This window comes from Phalacrocorax aristotelis, chromosome 2 (genome assembly GCF_949628215.1).
Source record: "Phalacrocorax aristotelis chromosome 2, bGulAri2.1, whole genome shotgun sequence".
Lineage (NCBI taxonomy): Eukaryota > Metazoa > Chordata > Aves > Suliformes > Phalacrocoracidae > Phalacrocorax > Phalacrocorax aristotelis.
Genome location: NC_134277.1, coordinates 110,112,384 through 110,129,777, shown reverse-complemented (window position 1 = coordinate 110,129,777; position 17,394 = coordinate 110,112,384). Strand labels below are relative to the sequence as shown.

The following is a 17,394-nucleotide window of genomic DNA, read 5'->3' as shown; positions in this document are numbered from 1 at the left end:
ATGTACACATCTTTCTAAAGACACAAATTGGTTTCAGTGTGCATGTCTCAAGTATTATGGTTGAAACGGGACAAATCGACCCAAAGCATTTTTCCTGCACTTGTAACTGACATCTCTTCTGAAATGCAAAGATGATTCTGTCTTACATCTTGTAGACATACCACCTCAGATTTTAGACCAGCTTGGCCGCTATCTAGATTAACAACCCATTTTTCTCACAATTTGATGCAAGTGTCGTATTTCTCCCTAATGATGTCTTATGTCTTACAACACGTTTAAGTAGCTAGATCTTAAGAGTTTAACTGCTAGTTCTGAAGGCCTTTGCCTATCAGAGAATATTAGTGTTATCACCCATTTTTCATTTAAATACTATTAAAGAGCAGTTAAATTTGCAAAGTGAAGGACCAAGATGTTACAATTGTGTAAGAGTGAGTCATCTTGCATTTCTGCAATGCCAGTTCCTTGCATACATGCACCATGATTAGATGTGTTTACCACAGTGACCAAACTGCACAGTTATTACCCCAGCTGCTTTGAAATTTAGGTACTGCTATCTTGGAATGTTATTTATCATATATTCCCTTCCAGGTCTCTTTCTCCTCCCAGATCTCACCTTTGTTACAGAAACAATTAAAGAGTCATATTTCAAAACAAACAGATGTAAAATTCAACAGGAACTAGTTCAAACACAGTGTTATGCTCTGTTCTCCTCACACAGCCTTGCTCCGAGTGCCCAGTTCTGCAGGCTAACTTGGTGGCCCATTTCAAACCCCGCCTTCTTTCATAAATGCTAAAAGGAGAGACACACTTCATGAAGTTCATCACCTTAGTTCAGTCATGATGTTAAATTCATGTCAGCTAGCATGTAATAACTCTAACCCCTTCCTGAACCCAACTACTACTTCAAGATGAGATTTTATCTAACTGTCTCTCTCTGCTTTTGTACAGGGTCCAGGGATTAATACAATCACAAAATTAATTTCCTCCTGGCTAAACGAACATTTCAGAAGCAAGCTTTGCCGTCACCAGGGCAGAGGTGTTTGGTACTCTTCACTACTGTAAAAGGCGTGCCATGATTAAGGAAAATTTTGAGCTCCAAGAACTACAGGAGATGAATACAAGTCACACCCCTAAGATATTACTGCAGGCATTATTAGATGCTACTTTAACAACATAATGTCTTTTTATTTATTTCAGAAATGCTCTTTTTAACAAGAAAGAAAAACAACAAACAGGTTGAAGGTAAGCTGTCATTCTCTTTGCGGTAGTGCCTAATAATTGAAATCCACAGGTGGGAGAAATGGTAAATGCAGGGATACAACTTCTGCCACAGAGCTGTATAGGATATTGAACCCAGGAACCGAACTTAAGACTCATGGGTTCAAATTCCATCTTCTGCCTTCTCTTCTTACAACCTCCATCCCAATTTATGTATGAAACAAAGCGAGTAACACATTTTCTACTTTACCACAGGTAAGATGCTAATGCCGTGCTGTAACAGGACAGCAGACCTGAGACACGTAAGTACCTCTGCATAGACCAACAAAGGTTCAGCAGAGGCCTCTCTCCCTTTGCTGAGCATACAGCGGAAGTTAGTAAGCCTTGACTAACTTGAGGTTATCTTCCTCAGAGCTGTACATTCCTCAAACAGACCATACTGGGGAATGCCATGCAGACACAGCAAAGAGGCTCCGCACTGGACTAAAGTTCAGTTCCATCAGAGCGCAGCACTGAGATTCGGCATTCAGCCAGACTGGGTTCATCTGGTGAGAATACACTGCGCAAGTTCGCATTCTGGCAGCAGTCTAACGAGCAGCACACGGTGCTGCATCTGACCGGCATGACTCAAGCCGAGACCCTTTCCATGTAATTTCGAGAAGTGCTATGCACATGCTGTTACCACAACTTTCAACTGGAAACAAGGAGTTCAGCACTTCTCCAAATCTTACAATAGGTATTCAGATTACACTCTCAAACAAAAAGCCCCAATACACCAGCAACCCTTCAAAAATTCTAGATCCAGTAACAAGGCGGCTTTCATGGGCCTTTAGCGCTCTGGGAAACTTCATACTGAAGAACACACAAACACTTAAAGTGTTCCAACTTCAATATTTTGTAGAAAAATTAAGGCTGTACTAAAGATTTTTCCTAGTCCTTTTGAGAGAGATTTATGATAGCTTTATCCAGCTATAACTATGCATCAGTAATCTTTTGCTCACATGTCTTTCTATAGCGATTTTGGATTACAGTTTCTAAAAGTAAATGCTGCTGAAAAAAGTCCACAATGCTTCAGCACCAAAGCAGCTGGTTAAGGAAAAAAAAAAAAAGCGGTCTTCACCTGAGATGTAAGATCATTATGTCACAAAGGCCCTTTTATGGCAGTAAAATACAAAGCACTCCACACCATCTCTACTTGCATCGAGCAAATTAAAGAACAACTTCACACACACTTTCTTCAAAACAGACAAAAGTAACAAAATCTGAAGTATTTTTTAAAGCAACTGTAGAAATTGAGTGGCATTTATCCACAGCCTTATAAATGTGCAGAATCACTTAGCCCAAAAGGAAACTGTATCAGTCAAGGCTTATTAACTTAATTTCTGTGATCAGCAGACATTGATGTCTTTATGACAGATAAAACAATATTAAACAAATAATTTCCTTATGAGAAAAATATCTTTAAAATATTATTTTGCAGCTCAAATATTTACCTATATATACTAATAACTATGATTTGCAATCACCTCTCATTCAGCACAATGAGTTTAACCTGTACATTTTTCCTTTCTGTCATACACATTTGTGTACATGTTACAAAAAAACACATTTGTCCTAGGATACATGCCTACAGAATTAAACAAAATACAAAACCTACGATGACCGTGGCTTATTAGCTACCGTATTTAAAAGTAAACCGGGCAAGTAAAAAGTCTGGGAAGTTTACTGCAATGATTACAGAAAAAATACTTACATGGACTAACATCTCTGTATCTGTTTCGATTTCTGTTTTCTGGATATTTTGCAACTCTGTGAGGGTAGTCACTGGATTTATGTCGAATTTCCTTTAAAAGACAAAAAATGCAATTTACTTACACCTAGTAATCTGACTAAGGTTAGTGATCTACACATCCTACACTAAGACTTTCCAGTTTATTCATTAATCAAGGTTATTAATAATTAACATTTCTAAACTATCCTTTACTACACCTAGTGTTGTTTTCTCTCAGAAAATGTGTGTCCCGTTCTTGGCCAAGCTGTTGCCATTTAGACCTTCCCACACTTTTCTAACACCACTAAACTACAATAAGCACAACTTGGTAAGCAACTGATGTAGCAGGAACAAAGGGGGGGAAAAAAACCCAAATATTTATTATGCTTACAGTTCACCTCAGACTTGCACGTTATCTCCCACAGTAATGAGACTCGGACAGACAGAACTAACAGCAGCATACTGCTAGCTCCTTTATGCCAACCAGCAGCATAAATCCCCACAAAGGCAACTGAACTAGTTAATGATTTTATGGCTGCTGTTAACAGCCGTAAGATTATCCTCGGTGGTCTGATGGTTCAGCCCATACAGCTGTATTAGTTAAACACGATCCAATATGAAGGAACAATCTTAGACTCACAAGTATCAATGTGAAATCACAGCCTGCTTCTGCCCAGGCATTAATACAAACCTTGCAATAATTTGCATTTGGAAGATACTCAAACATACTAATTTATGCACGATTTTAAGGAGCATATTGTTCATGTATTCTGAACATTCGGTTTTATTAATTTTTTGCCTGAGTGAATCTTTTCCACGACTTCACCAAGATATACATATTTACCTTACATAGGCAATTGAAAACACAGCTAAAGTGCTACTGACGAGCAGCCTCCAATAAACTGAACCATCCCTTTATATCTCTGCACTGATGCCATCACAGCAGACGTGTTGTACGATATAGAATTACCAATATTTTGTTTCAAATTCTCCTTTTGTTTTTAGATGCTGCTGCCACATGTGATCTTTATCTCCCAAAGAACATTTAAACTTTTCTTTACAACTAAGCATTCTTTGGTCTTCTCCATGTCTCCACTGTCATCTTTGTCTTCTCGAATTTCCTAAACAGTCTGTATACTCCCAGACAACGAACACAGCCAAAAAGGACTTCAGTGGAAGTCTAACACACGCAAGAAAGCTCCATTTAGCATCTGGTGCATGACATTACTTAAGTGCAGTGCCAACCTGTAAAGAAACTAAACCATAATGTGGAGCAGCAACTGTCAAGCACCAATGCTCTACATGGTTATACAAAAATCTCTTCAGCTATCAGTCAATGAGATTTTTTTATTTTGATACAGCACACTGGAATTTGTATTCTCTGGTTTATATGGCTTACAAGCTTTGGGAGCAACCACACGCACACTGAATAAATGCATCTGGCAGGCATTCACAACCAAGTTCCCATGAAATCTAAGTTTTCTATTACTCCATAACAAGATGCAATTTATTTTGTTTTTAAAAGCACCGGCATCCTCTATGCACAGAAAGAGATCGTTACTTGGTCAAGAAACATTAAAACAGCTAGAAACATCACTGGGGGGAGAGCGGGGCAGCTTGCTAAAAATAATTAAACCTAAGGAAGTTTAATGACTAGTTCTAAAATCAATTTAGCCACATACAATCCAGCCATCACAAACTGGAGAAACAAACCAGATGCAATGTAAGGCATATGACATGAAAAAATTTGCACTAAAAAAGAAAAAAGTGAAAGTCAGTATTATTTATTCAGTCATTAATTCAGATTGGATAGCAGCTCTGGGAGTCAGCATAAATATTCCAAGCTTCACAGGGTTTTACCACAAGTCTTGGCAAATTCATGGAATTGAAGGGCAAGTATACAAAACTGGTTTCAGCAGGAAGAATTAAAAAAAGCCCTAATACCCAACTTTTTTTTCTTCAGAGAAACTTACACTTCTCAGGACAAGCATTCTTATACAACACTATCATAGGAGAATACCTTCCTACACAAAAATGCAGTATAAAAACAAGTAGTCAGCAATTAAGAGTCTTTTCTACAAATTTGTCCTATTTAAAAACATCATTTGCTATTTTCTCTTTCTGTTTTTAGGCAGACCTGTATTCTCTGTTTTTAACATAAAATGAATGAGTTAAGTACCCTGAAAAAATCCTGGGTTTGCAAAATCTACAAAACCAGGGAAACATAAAACTGTAATACCAAAAACTATATTAAAAAATATTTTACAGCACCACTATAGTAAAATTAGGAAATCCAAATACAAAAATTAGCAGAGCTGAATATACAATTTTCTCTTCAGTTCACTTCTCCAAGTACAACTGATTAATATTAAAATGACTTGGGAAAGCTGACTTGTTCAGTCCGGATATACCAGATGTCATGTGAATGTACTTTTCTACCTCACAAAAAATACAATTTGCAGAATTCTTACCTTAGACTTTTAGCATATTAATTTTGCAGTTTATTTCTGCTATGCCCTGTTAAATTCAAACCACAGTTCAGTTCCATGTCTAGATATAATGTATTTGAAACCCATGTAAGTCTAATACCAGTAATTTAACAGAGAAAAAGCACAAATTAGAGTTAGCAAAAAGAACTTCCGTTTGGGGTTTTTTTTCCTCGTTCGTGAAAGAGCGTTGTGAAACACATACTGGCCCAAATAGCTGCTCTAGCATTACAGGCTTATGCATAAAGTGTATTTTATGGAACCGGCCCAAAGACTATTGTTTCACGTCAGTAACCTCGCTGTTCCTGGAGAAAAAGGACTCGTTATTTTCCGAACGACAGCGGCACAGGCCCGCTACAGGGCAGGTGAGGGCAGGGGCGGCAGGCGAGCGGGGAGGCGCCTGAGGAACCGCTGCGCGGCGGTTTCAGTGGCGGAGCCGCGAACCCAGGGGCGACGACAAGCCTCGGCCGGACCGATACTATCGGGTGTAACTTTCCACCATGCCGGGAAGCCGCGGGGAAAGCACCCTGGGCAGGGCAGGCCGCGGGCAAGCGGCCGGTCTGAGCCTCCCGCACCCCACCGGCGGCAGCCGGCTCAGGGGCCCCGGCCGCCGCCGAGCCCGCGCAGGCGCAGTATGCCACCCGCACCCCGGCCAGCTGCGGCGCGCAGGCGCAGTGGCGGGGTGCTCTGCACGGCGCCTGCGCCCTGCCCCCTCCCATCCACAGCGCGCTCCCCGGGAGGAGCCGCGGTCGCCCGCCGGGAGCATGCGCGGCGCCCGCCCGCAGTTGCGCTGCCCGCACCTGAGAACGAGCCGCGGCCCGGCGGCTTCCTCTCCCCGCCGAGGCGACACGTACCGGCAAGGCGCGCTGCCAGCCGGCGGCTCTCTCCCCGTCCCCCCTCCCTGCCAGGCACGGTCGGAGCCACCCCTTTCGCTCACCATATAACGCGCCTGCCAGGCGTTAGCGGCGTCGATCTCCTGGAACTCCTGCTCGATGATGGCGGACATGGCGGCGGCGGCGGTGGTCGGCAAGCTCCCGACCCCCCGCGCGCTGCCCACCCCACGGGAGCGGCGGGCGCGCACATACACTCGCCACGGGTCCCGCCGCCGCCGGCGGTGCCAGGCGCATGCGCCCTCCCCGCCCCGCCCACCGAGGGCTGCCCAGGCCACGCCCCCAGGGAGGAGGCAAGCACCTGGGGTGACGTCACGGGGCGGTAAGGGGGGAGGGGTCGGGGGCCGCCCTCAGGTGGCAGGGGGCGATCGGACGGCGGTTTCCGGTGACAACTGGTTGTTGTCCCGGTGTCGTTCTCAGGACAAAACACGGGTAGGCGGCAGCGGGCGAGCAAGCTGGGAGCAGCGCGGTGCCGCCGGGGAGCCCCCAGCCCGCTTCAGCGCGGTAACGGCCGGGGGGGCACCGCCTGCGCCCCCCCTCCCCCCGCCTTCCGCTGCTTGTTTAAAAAAGCAGAAGTACGGAAACACGAACGTGCCGGATAAGCAAATCACGGCCGGCCTCGCAACCTCAAAAGCAGAAATGCCGGGAGGCGGAGCGCTGCAGCCCTCCGCCATTGCCTCGCGGAGAGAGAGAGCCCCTCCGGCAGGCGCTCCGCAGAACTCCGGATCAGGCGGCGTTCAGCAAGGGCCGCGCCGCTCGAGCCGCAGGGAAATCCTGCCGTGCGGCTCGGCGTGACGGCGGAGCGCCTGCAGCCCTTCAGGCCGGCGGGCTTATGCTTCGCACCTCAGCCCGGGTCGCTAGTTAACGGCCGGCAGTTTGAAAGCGCGTGGTGTTAATCAGTTGCCGCCAAGGGGAAGTGATCGAAGCACCGGGCTCCCCCCGCACACCCCAGCGACAGCCCTGCCGTTGGCCCGGCCGCCTTCTCTCCCTAGGGCCCCTCTCCCGGACCTAACTCTGGGCCCTTCCTCCCCCGGCAGCGGGGCTCTCCCGCACCCCCAGCGCGTCCCCACACCAACCGGGAGGTTTCACGGGGAATAATTTTAGCTGCCCTCTCCCATCCCTGAGTGACCCCCTCATCTCCCCGGATTTGCCGCTCTCGTCAGTTAGCCCCGCTCCCCTCTGCCGCCCCGGCGGTTAGCCCCGCCCCCTTTGCCGCCCTCGGCGGTTAGCCCCGCCCCTTCTGCCGGCCCCTCGCCACCGTTGTCGGCGGGGCAGCGGCCGGGTACCCCCAGAGTGCTCTGTCACCGGGCTGCTACACGCGTGGAGGGGCTGAGCGTGGCGCCTACAGCCCCCGCGATAACCAACTGCGCAGTCCCGCGTGCGGCCGCACCGCCGCCACGCTTCCCTGGGGGCCATCCCTGCTGTGGCGCAAGGCTGGGCCCCGGGTCATTCCTAAGAACAATTTCAGACGTGTGAGGTGAGGAGGCGAGGTCAGCAGAGCAAAGCGCTCACACCATCAACCCGCTGCTGCAATTATGTTGGGAGGATGCTGACGAGGTGCCGTGCCGGCCGCTGCTAAAGCAGTGCAGTGTGAAGTCCACAGGGCAGCCAGGGGTGATGCCTGGCTGGGAGCGTTGGCCACGTCGTGCCTAAAGGCTGAAAGTTGCGTGCTGGAGAAATGGGGCCTCAGCGCTGGGTGCGCAGAGTTCACGATCCCCTCCCCTGAGGTGTTTTATACCTAGAAAACACAGGGACAAGGGTCACTCAGACTGACATGAGATGGATGTGTGGTTACAAAGGTAAGGCAGATGTTTTTGGAACAGACTTCCGACTTGATGCCCAAACACGTGTCATCAGCTCTTGCACCTCCTTCCTGTCTGCAGGCTGCAGTGCAGCACAGTGCTCCAAATCCACAGGCTGATGTGCTCCCTCAGGTCCTATAATGAAAGCTGGTATCTTGTACACTGGGGGTTTGCGTGATACACCGCTGAAGCATAGCTGATGCGACAGTATGCATCAGTAAGTTCATAGCATGTCTTTCCACGTAACTCAATGAAATATTGCATAAGATTTTCTTGAACTGTGGGTTCAAACTTTGAAAGCTATGTAAGGAGCCACTTTTCTGGGGTTTTCTGCCTGCGAGGCTGAGAGACAGGCTATGTCTGTCATTCTCGGGTGTCCTCTAGTTAATCAATGCCATACATGTGACCAGTTGTGAATTAAGTAAATTAAGACAACATCTCTGACTTGCATTTCTGATTTAGGAGTGCGAAGAATCCAAGTGCCCATCCACAAGGTAATGATTGTTTTTAATTTAAAACAGGTTTCTTTGACTTCATGTTTCAATGAACAAAAAGTGTTCTTAACCACAGAAAACTGATCTTGCACAGGCTGACTATAAGAAACTAAACAGATACATAGAAACTGTCTGCAAAATAACAAGTTTTAATAAAGAAATTAAAATATACAACTTCCTCACTGATTTTAGTCTTCAATAGGCTGGGTCTTGCACTTGAGCCACAACAACCCCACGCAACGCCATAGGCTTGGGGAGGAGTGGCTAGAGAGCTGCCCGGCAGAGAAGGACATGGGGGTGTTGGTTGACAGCCAGCTGAACATAAGCCAGCAGTGTGCTCAGGTGGCCAAGAAGGCCAATGGCATCCTGGCTTGTATCAGGAATAGCGTGGCCAGCAGGAGCAGGGAGGTGATTGTTCCCCTGTACTCGGCCACATCTTGAATCCTGTGTTCAGTTTTGGGCCCCTCAGTACAAGAAGGACATCAAGTTGCTGGAGCATGTCCAGAGAAAGGCAGTGAAGCTGGTAAAGGGTCTGGAGAAGTTATGAGGAGAAGTTGAGGGAACTGGGGTTGTATAACCTGGAAAAGAGGAGGCTGAGGGGAGACTTTATCACTCTCTACAACTACCTGAAAGGAGGTTGTAGCGAGGTGGGGGTTGGTCTCTTCTCCCAAGTTACTAGTGATAGAATGAGAGGAAATGGCCTCAAGCTGCATCAGGGGAGGTTTAGATTGGATATTAGGAAAAGTTTCTTCATTCAAAGAGTGGTCAGGTATTGGAACAGGCTGCCCAGAGAGGTGGTGGTCTCCATCCCTGGAGGTGTTCAAAAAAAGTGTAGATGTGGCACCTGGGGACATGGTTTAGGAGGCATGGGGGTGTTGGTTGGACTTGATGATCCTAGAGGTCTTTTCCAACCTTAATAATTCTGTGATTCTATGATTCTCTGGATACAAACTTGCTGACTGACCTCTCTTTGTAGCGTTTGTTGTTACAGCCTTTTTTACCCCCGCTGGAGCTACCTGTAGGTCACAGATGTCATGATGCCCATGAAAACCATCTGACATATGTCACAGCTAAAGGAGGCCCAGTCACCATCCTGTCAGTCCAGACAACAAAGAGTGATGCTGCCCGATGACCTGTTACTTCCTCTTTATTCTAGTGCAAAGGCCAGAGAAGACTTGGAGGTCACTGCCCGTGTAGTGTGAGGAGATGTGCTTGAGTCCAAGGACTGCTCTATCAGCTAAGGATCACCCTATGTATATCAGCTGAGCGGGCCATTGGAACACTGGTGCGCTTTGAGAAGAACACAAGAGAAGTGGTAGTTTTGATATATAAACACAAGAACACGTATTCTGCTCTTCTGATTAGCAGCTGTCATGCATATGAGAAGCTCACGCTTGTCATTGCTTGTGATATGTGGGGATGTAGTTCATACCAGGAGAGCAGTGTAATTGTGCTATGAGGAGAGGGAGTTTTATTGTAGCAGCCATGTTCAGGATCTGTAACACGAACCAGTGCCTAGAGACAGCTCATAGAAAACTGGAAGTGTTTATTAATTGTGATTTACAGCTGGCTTAGAAGAGCAATAACTGGTAAACCAGGGGTTCCTGGAGAAACTGCCATTGTTTTCTTTTTGGTTGTTTTTTTTCACTGCAAATATGCTGAAAATGTTATACCAGTTCTCTGGTTTTTGGGAATTGAGCCCAGGATATGCCCAGGACTACAGTTATAATGGTCTATGGGGAGAATTGTATACACAACATAAACCAAGTATGCTTATTAGAAAACTCTTTTTATTCTATTGCCAATAGTATATTACAGTTCTGTACTAGCTGTGCAGCCAAACCCAGATGAACTATGACAGAAACTCTTAAACCCTTGATATAGCGTGAGACATATGCAAAGCAAGATAATGGAGTTCCTGGAATAGGTGGTATATTGTTAGTGTTTCCTGTCTCACTATAAACACAAACAAGTATTTATTGCAATGTTTTCTTATTAAAATATCTGATAATTTGAGAAGCTGCTTGCTGTGCTGACGAACCAGTCACCCCAGGGCAGTTGGTATCCACATCCATTCTGATCTCAGAATTGGTTTTGGTGCCCTTCCTCATCTGAATGAAAAAGACCAATCAAGTTAACATTAAATGGTGTTTGTCCAGTGACTTTGGCCAAACAATTAACTTCAGTACTGGTCTGGAATTGAATAAGTGCTTGTTCCTCCATGTGTATGGGGTTTTTTGGGTCATTCACTGCAATTACTTAATTATCATTTATTGGAAATGATCTGGCTTGTGCTGCTTTTCTGAGAATCATTTTGGCTATTGGTAGAAGAAGAACAAATTCTTCCCTGAGGTGGTTTTATTCACAAATACACTCCATATCAATCTTAGCTGTTAAGGAAGAAAGCTGTAATGTGCCTAAGCGAGCCACAGTATGAGAGGATAAGAATGTACCTTTCCTGATTTAAGTCTTATAGCCCAAGGCCTAAAGGAGAAGAGGATCCTTCCTTTCCCCCACAAACTGGGTAGGACTGGAAACCCAGAAGAGCTGGCCGCTCTTCTGGCATCTGGTAGGGAGCAGGAGAAGCTGAATGGTCAGGTGGTCAGAATGAAACAGGTTTCATTTATTCTGTGCATTTACAGCAGAGTCTTCCTATTTCAGCCTTTTGGGGACTGTATTCCTTGTCCAATTGAACATTAAAATTCCTGTTACTGAAAGTGGGTGCCAGTGCAAATACTTGTCTTCAGCTATATTATTGATTTCCTCCCCCTGCCCAAAACTGTATTTTGGCATACAGCAAAATAAAAAAGAATTACTTGAAAATGTATGCAGCGAAATGCAAATCCTTGTAGCAGTAACAGTGGCAGAAGCGCAAGGGGCCCTAGCAGGTTTGCATTCAGCTAAGGAAGCCTGTCACATCAGTCATAGATCCACAACAGTAGGATTCTAGTGTCTGATGTCTGTTAAAAAATGGCTATGTAGTAGAAGTGGTGGAATTTCGGAAGCTGTAATTATGTTTTGAAGAGAAGGACAACACAGCAGTGCCCAGACTAAATGATTGCTGAAACTGTAGTTTGGAGCTTTAGGTAGAAGAAATTCACGGCCAAGGAAGAAAGGAAAGGTTAAGGTCTGTTTAGGAAGCCTGTTTTCTAGCCCAGAGGTCTGTGCCGGTCTGTATGGCACTGGACTCCTACGGTGAAGCTGAAATAATTGTGGAGCATGACAAGAAAACGGCAACTGGCAGAAGTGCTGTCACGAGTCACGAGTCACGAGTGAATGGAGCCTAGCTAGCAGAAAAAGCAGCCAGCCAGAATGTGTGATGGGTAGAACGACTTTAAGCTCTGCTGTGGCTTTGTGAAGCAACCCTTCCAGCAACCTAAGCTGGGGCGTGCAGACAGCCACAAAAACTAATGCCTGTGAGTCAATGCAGGGGATGTGGGGTACGGCTACAGGAAGAGGAGAAGAGCCAGTTGCCAAGAAAGAGATGACTCCAAGTTATTATTTTTATTGCTTCTAGAGAGGATCTTGCTTGCTGGGGGTGGTTTGTGTATGTCACTTGATTTTCCATCCCTCTTTCCTTTTCACCCCTAGCTACAGTGACATTTATTAAAATTATAGTTTGCAAGTGAGAAAGTCTAATTCAGTGAGTGTCCAGAGTGGCTTGATGGCATTCCATGTTCCTGATTAGAAGGTAATTTTTTTACTAGAAACTGCATCAATAGAAACTGTCCATAGCTAACATAGTGTTTTCACATTGAAAGTTTACTGAGACTTGCATTTGTTTGAAGGTCACTGATTTCTTAGATTTTAAAATTGTTTTCCTCACAGACTGAATAGAGCTGTTGCATGCTTAGACCATTTCTAATCTCACAGTTATTGTTTCAAAGCATCGCTTTACATTACTGTATAGTGGTTAAAGGGGTGTCTAAACTGCAGTTCTGGAAACAGCCTTATGTTGCTGGGTGAGTCTTTAATTCACATTCTCACAATTTTGAAATCATGTTATCATGATCTTGTAACTTTTCTCTAGCACAGGTTCTGTATTTTGGTGGCTTCCATGCTTGATTGTACGTATTTTCATCTACATTCAAGCTTATCTTCCAACTCACAAAATTAAGAGCATCCTCTGTATTACAGCTGAAAAGGTTGCAATGCACAATTCATACCATTGTTATTTGCTAGAAGCAGTTCTTGTAAGAAAACACTGTTTTGGCAGAGGAAGACTTTGTACTGAGGAGTACCGGTAAATGTTTCTGTTATAAATTTCTGTTCTCAATTTTATGTTCCAGTTTTTCTTTGGGTTTCCCAGCATCTGAACAAAGCAATTATGCCTATTTTCATGGGTGCAAAAGTCTCCAAATTGTGTTTGCCTCCCCCCCCAATAGTTTGAAATAAAGTAATAAAAATATTTTTGGCAATGTGATTTAGGATTGTAATCCATTTTGTAATTTATGATTCTGCATTAGACAACCTGAAGTGCCAATGACAGGAATGTGTTTTCTTTTACTACTAGCTGTAATAATTATTTAAAAATTCTTATTGTTACCAGCTTCATAGAAACTTAAAGCTACCATGTGGTGGTGAGCCTTCAACATATATAACAATAATTACTTCTGTCTTTCCTGCTAGCAGAGGTAGATCTGTGCAAAATTTGTGATATCTTTCTCTGGTTTTAGGTTGACATTGATATATCTGCTTTCATACAATTTCCCGCATAAGCTCATCCTATTGAGGTAATCAGCAGCCCTGTAGGAGCCACATTCTCTGAGTCACTGTTTGGATGGCAGGGTTCCATGGAGGCGTGGCTAGTTTTTGTCTGCTGAGATGTCCTTTGGTATGTTGTATAGGGCAAGGTGTTCATGCTTGTGTGTAAAGGCATTAAATCTTGTAAGGACCAAGGAATACTAGATAAGAATTTGCGTAGCTGCATTTACATGGCAAGGCAGGATTGCAATAATCAATGCACCTCTCTTTTTACCCTCAAAGTACATCAGCAAGCAAGGAGCAAAATAGATTTGCCTGTATGTGGCAAAGAACCATGAAGAAATTGTTAACTTTTCAGGCGGTATGATTTCCTAACAAAAACTAATTAGTAGTCCATGTAAAATTTATCTTTCCTTTTTTCCTTTGATAATGCCTCTTTAAAAAATGGCTTTGAAACTAATCTATCAAAGTAAGGAGTCTTAAAAAATTCTGGCTTGCATAACAGGTATATTACAGTTTCTGAATGTATGCTATGTTTTCCTTTGGTCCAGACATTTCAAACCACTAATTTGTACCCTTATGGCATACGAATTGCTGTAACTGCTAAACCAATCTGTTTATTTTCTCAAAGAAAAGAAAAACTGAGTATAATGTACTGAAAGAAGGATCCATAATGCAAGTTTTCCAATTGGAATGCTGTCAAGGTCTTTAACATCTTATTTTAGGCAGCGGAACAGTTCCAGTGGCTCAAAGGATGATACTACCACTTGCTGGAATTAACAACCTGGGGACAAAAGCACCCTTTTACAGCATGTGTCTAGTACCAAAAGGGGTGTATGAAATTCGCTGGATCTTTTGAATTTTAGATGTTTTTTCCTACTGTCTCACTGCATGCAAAGAGATATCACTAGTCATCAAAAGATATTATTTTCTTTATACAAATCTTATGCAACCACTTCTCAAACAGACCACTGCAGCTTCTTCAGTGGCAGTCAGCAGTACCCTCTAAATACACTGGAAATTATTCGTCTCAAGGAAAATGCTTAAGGTGTCCTAAGACACCACTTTCTTTGCTTTGCCACCCTTTTATATCAGAAATGTCTTGATTGTGTGTTAGATCACTCAGAGTCAGATTCTTCTCAAGATTTAAGTACAAAATAATGTGTTTACTAACACAGATTTGCAGTAATGGAGCAATGCTACACAGAGATAAAGAAACAAAGTAAGTTGTTAAAATATATTTGTCAAGAAATATCCCCCAGGGTCACTTCAGCATCTCAGCTAGCTTCTAGTTCCCATCCTCTTACACTAGTTTTGGAAGCTCTGTTCACTTGAAATTGATTTTATCTGTCCAAGATGGCCGATTTCTTCCTACCAGTTCCCTCGTAAGCACTGAGCAGGAAAGGTTGGACGCAGAGCAAAGGTTTTTTTCCTGTGTCCAAGCAAGACCACCTGAGTTTTGCTATTTGTTTTTCTTGTTGAAGAAAGAATACTGAGTTAAGTCTGGTGATTAGATCCTTGAAAGTGATTTTGTGAGGAGGGGATTAGGACATACATAGGCCCATATCTGCATACCCCAACAAGCTGTTACATTAGCATTTCTATCGTAACCAGCACACTCCTGATTTCCCATTGCTTCTCAGCACATTGATAATACCTTCTACATAATGCTATCAGAAGTTATAAACACACATTCTAATTTCTGGATTCAGAATATATTTTGGCCTGTGAATACCATATAAGGAATAAATGTGACAGCAGCAGTGGTGAAACGAGAAGTGGGATGCATTATTTGTGAAACCCTGCCACACGTACACTCATAGTTCTAGGGGTTTTCTCTGGGGAATGTCACAAACCCTGTGATGCCAGTATTTCTTGGTCTCATAAAAAGTGGTAAGGATAATTTTCACTTAATTTCCAGAGTTTCAGCAACCCTGGAAAGTAGGATGAGGCAGATGATGGCTGAAGGAGGTAACTGCATTAGCCAGTACAGCTAAATCTGCTGTCAGACATGCATTGACAGCGTGCAACCTTAATATAGAATTTACACAATTCTGTCACAGCAAGTGGAATAAATCCTGAATATCTTTGGGAAGGAGGTTCCAATTTAATAACACAGTGATTATGGTTTTAGAACAGAAGTACATCTGCCTTTCAGGGTGACATGAAAACTTTCCCTTCTCTTTCTTTTATGTCTCACTTTCCTGAGAGACAAAGTAGTTGGGAATGCTTTGTTCGCACAGAGGAGTGATTCATTAATAGGTTCAATAATGAATTAGATTAATGATACCTATGCTGCAAATTCCACCCCCCTGGATGCTTTAACTGGAAACTTACATGCACAGCATTTTATAAAATTATTTTGTAATGTGAGTTGCATATATGTATACATTTAAATCTACCAAGTGTACCAGATGCAATGGAAATTAAATTAGCTAGAGTTGCCAAGTGCTGAATTATGATTTCCTCAATAATTAAAAAAAAATTATATAAAACGTAGGGCAGATACTTGTAATAATCATGCAGGTAACTGCATAAATAAATATATGTTTATATACATACATAAAAATAATAAAACTTTGAAGTTTACGTCTTTCAACATTAGAATATAGTATTATTGGGGGAGCATGGAAATAATATTTTTGTTTGACTAATGTGTGTAATTGAAGAGACAGTGGATGAGTAAATTCCATGCACAGAATGTTTCCATTCAGCATTTAATGCATGCGTTTATATTCTGTGCGCAATACTTGTGTATATAAATATCATCTGTTCTTGCTGTCCTCCCACAGAGCACTGCAATGTGCTGTGTCTTCCCTTTGTATTTCAGATGTCTCATGGACGTTTGTTAGGCTCAAAAGCTATGCTTGGGACCTGGGGACGGTACATCAGCCGCTCACCAGAGGTGCACAAATCTGAAATAATTATATTTCATCTTGTTCAAAAGCAGGGAATTTTTGTGAATCGTTGAATAAGTTGTGTCAGTGGAAATTATGTCTGCTAGGCCTACATTGTTTTCTCCACAACATGGCATGTGAGTTACCTTGGGCTGGAAGCAATTGCTGGTAATTAGTGTCACTTATCTGACCTTTGCTGAAAAGACTATTCACTGTTCAGCAGTCGCTAATAAGCCTCCACAATAGGGCTGTGTGGGAATGTTCAAAGTGCCACTAATCCTAAGGCATGATGTGAACATGCCTCAAAATACTCGAGTGCTCTTTTCAGCATGTTCCTGTGGTGGATGCTCTCTTAGCTTTGGACTGTTTGTTTTGACAAGTGTCTAGAGTTTTCAGTTTAAGTATCTGTCACAGCACAAACAGCCCTTATTCCTGTAAGGCCAGCTAACTGTGCCTATTAGTACAAGTCTGTAGAAAAGAGACTTAACAGTTTGCAGACCTGATTCTTGTCTTGCAGCGGTGAAGTTTAGAAATAATTTGACTGAAAATATATTAATATAAACTATGACCATACAGTTTATGCAATAACAATTTAAAGTTATGTAAATTCTTTGCTGAATCTCATGATCAGTCCCTTGGGTAATCTGTCCTCCTAGCAACTCCTGCTGGAAATTTCTCATTGTTATGATTCTGATCTAACAGTACGTCTGAGTTGAGACAGTTGGTGACGAGTATAAAATCACCATACAGTTTCTCTTCGAAGGGAGCACACACTTATGGCTGACTGTAAGGCTGCATTTTTGCTAGTGAGAATTTCACTGGTGGGGAAGAAGCCTTAAGTGAGCACAACAAAACATTTTCAACATTTTCCATGAATGGGAAATCAGCTTTTGAAGTCACGTGTCTTCTAGAAATTCAAGTATGCTTCTCCTGGAATCTTGTCTGGGATTTCATTACGTGTTCTTAACCCAGATGTTTCAAATGCTTTGGAAACAATGAACTATTATTATTGTCAGAACAAATTAATCATCTTTGTTTTTAGAAATGTCAGAGGGAGGAGGAGCATTTAGCAGACCTCTGGGGAGCCTTTGGGTGTTCTCTCTACTGGAGTCTGAAATCTTCCTAGATAGAT

At 43.4% G+C, this 17,394-nt stretch overlaps 1 protein-coding gene across 2 annotated transcripts in view; it reads right to left on the bottom strand.

Annotated features, from left to right (window-relative positions):
• The window catches only part of PTPN2 (protein tyrosine phosphatase non-receptor type 2), a 32,412-nt gene extending 25,792 nt beyond the window's left edge, over positions 1–6,620 (bottom strand). For both annotated transcript variants that reach the window (XM_075084629.1, XM_075084628.1), the window contains exons 1-2: positions 6,413–6,620; positions 2,972–3,062 (exon numbers count right to left, since the gene is read on the bottom strand). In XM_075084629.1, coding sequence (XP_074940730.1) covers positions 2,972–3,062; positions 6,413–6,481 — 160 coding nt within the window. In that variant the 5' untranslated portion in view covers positions 6,482–6,620. The remainder of the gene's footprint in view (positions 1–2,971; positions 3,063–6,412) is intronic.
• Positions 6,621–17,394: the final 10,774 nt, after the last annotated feature.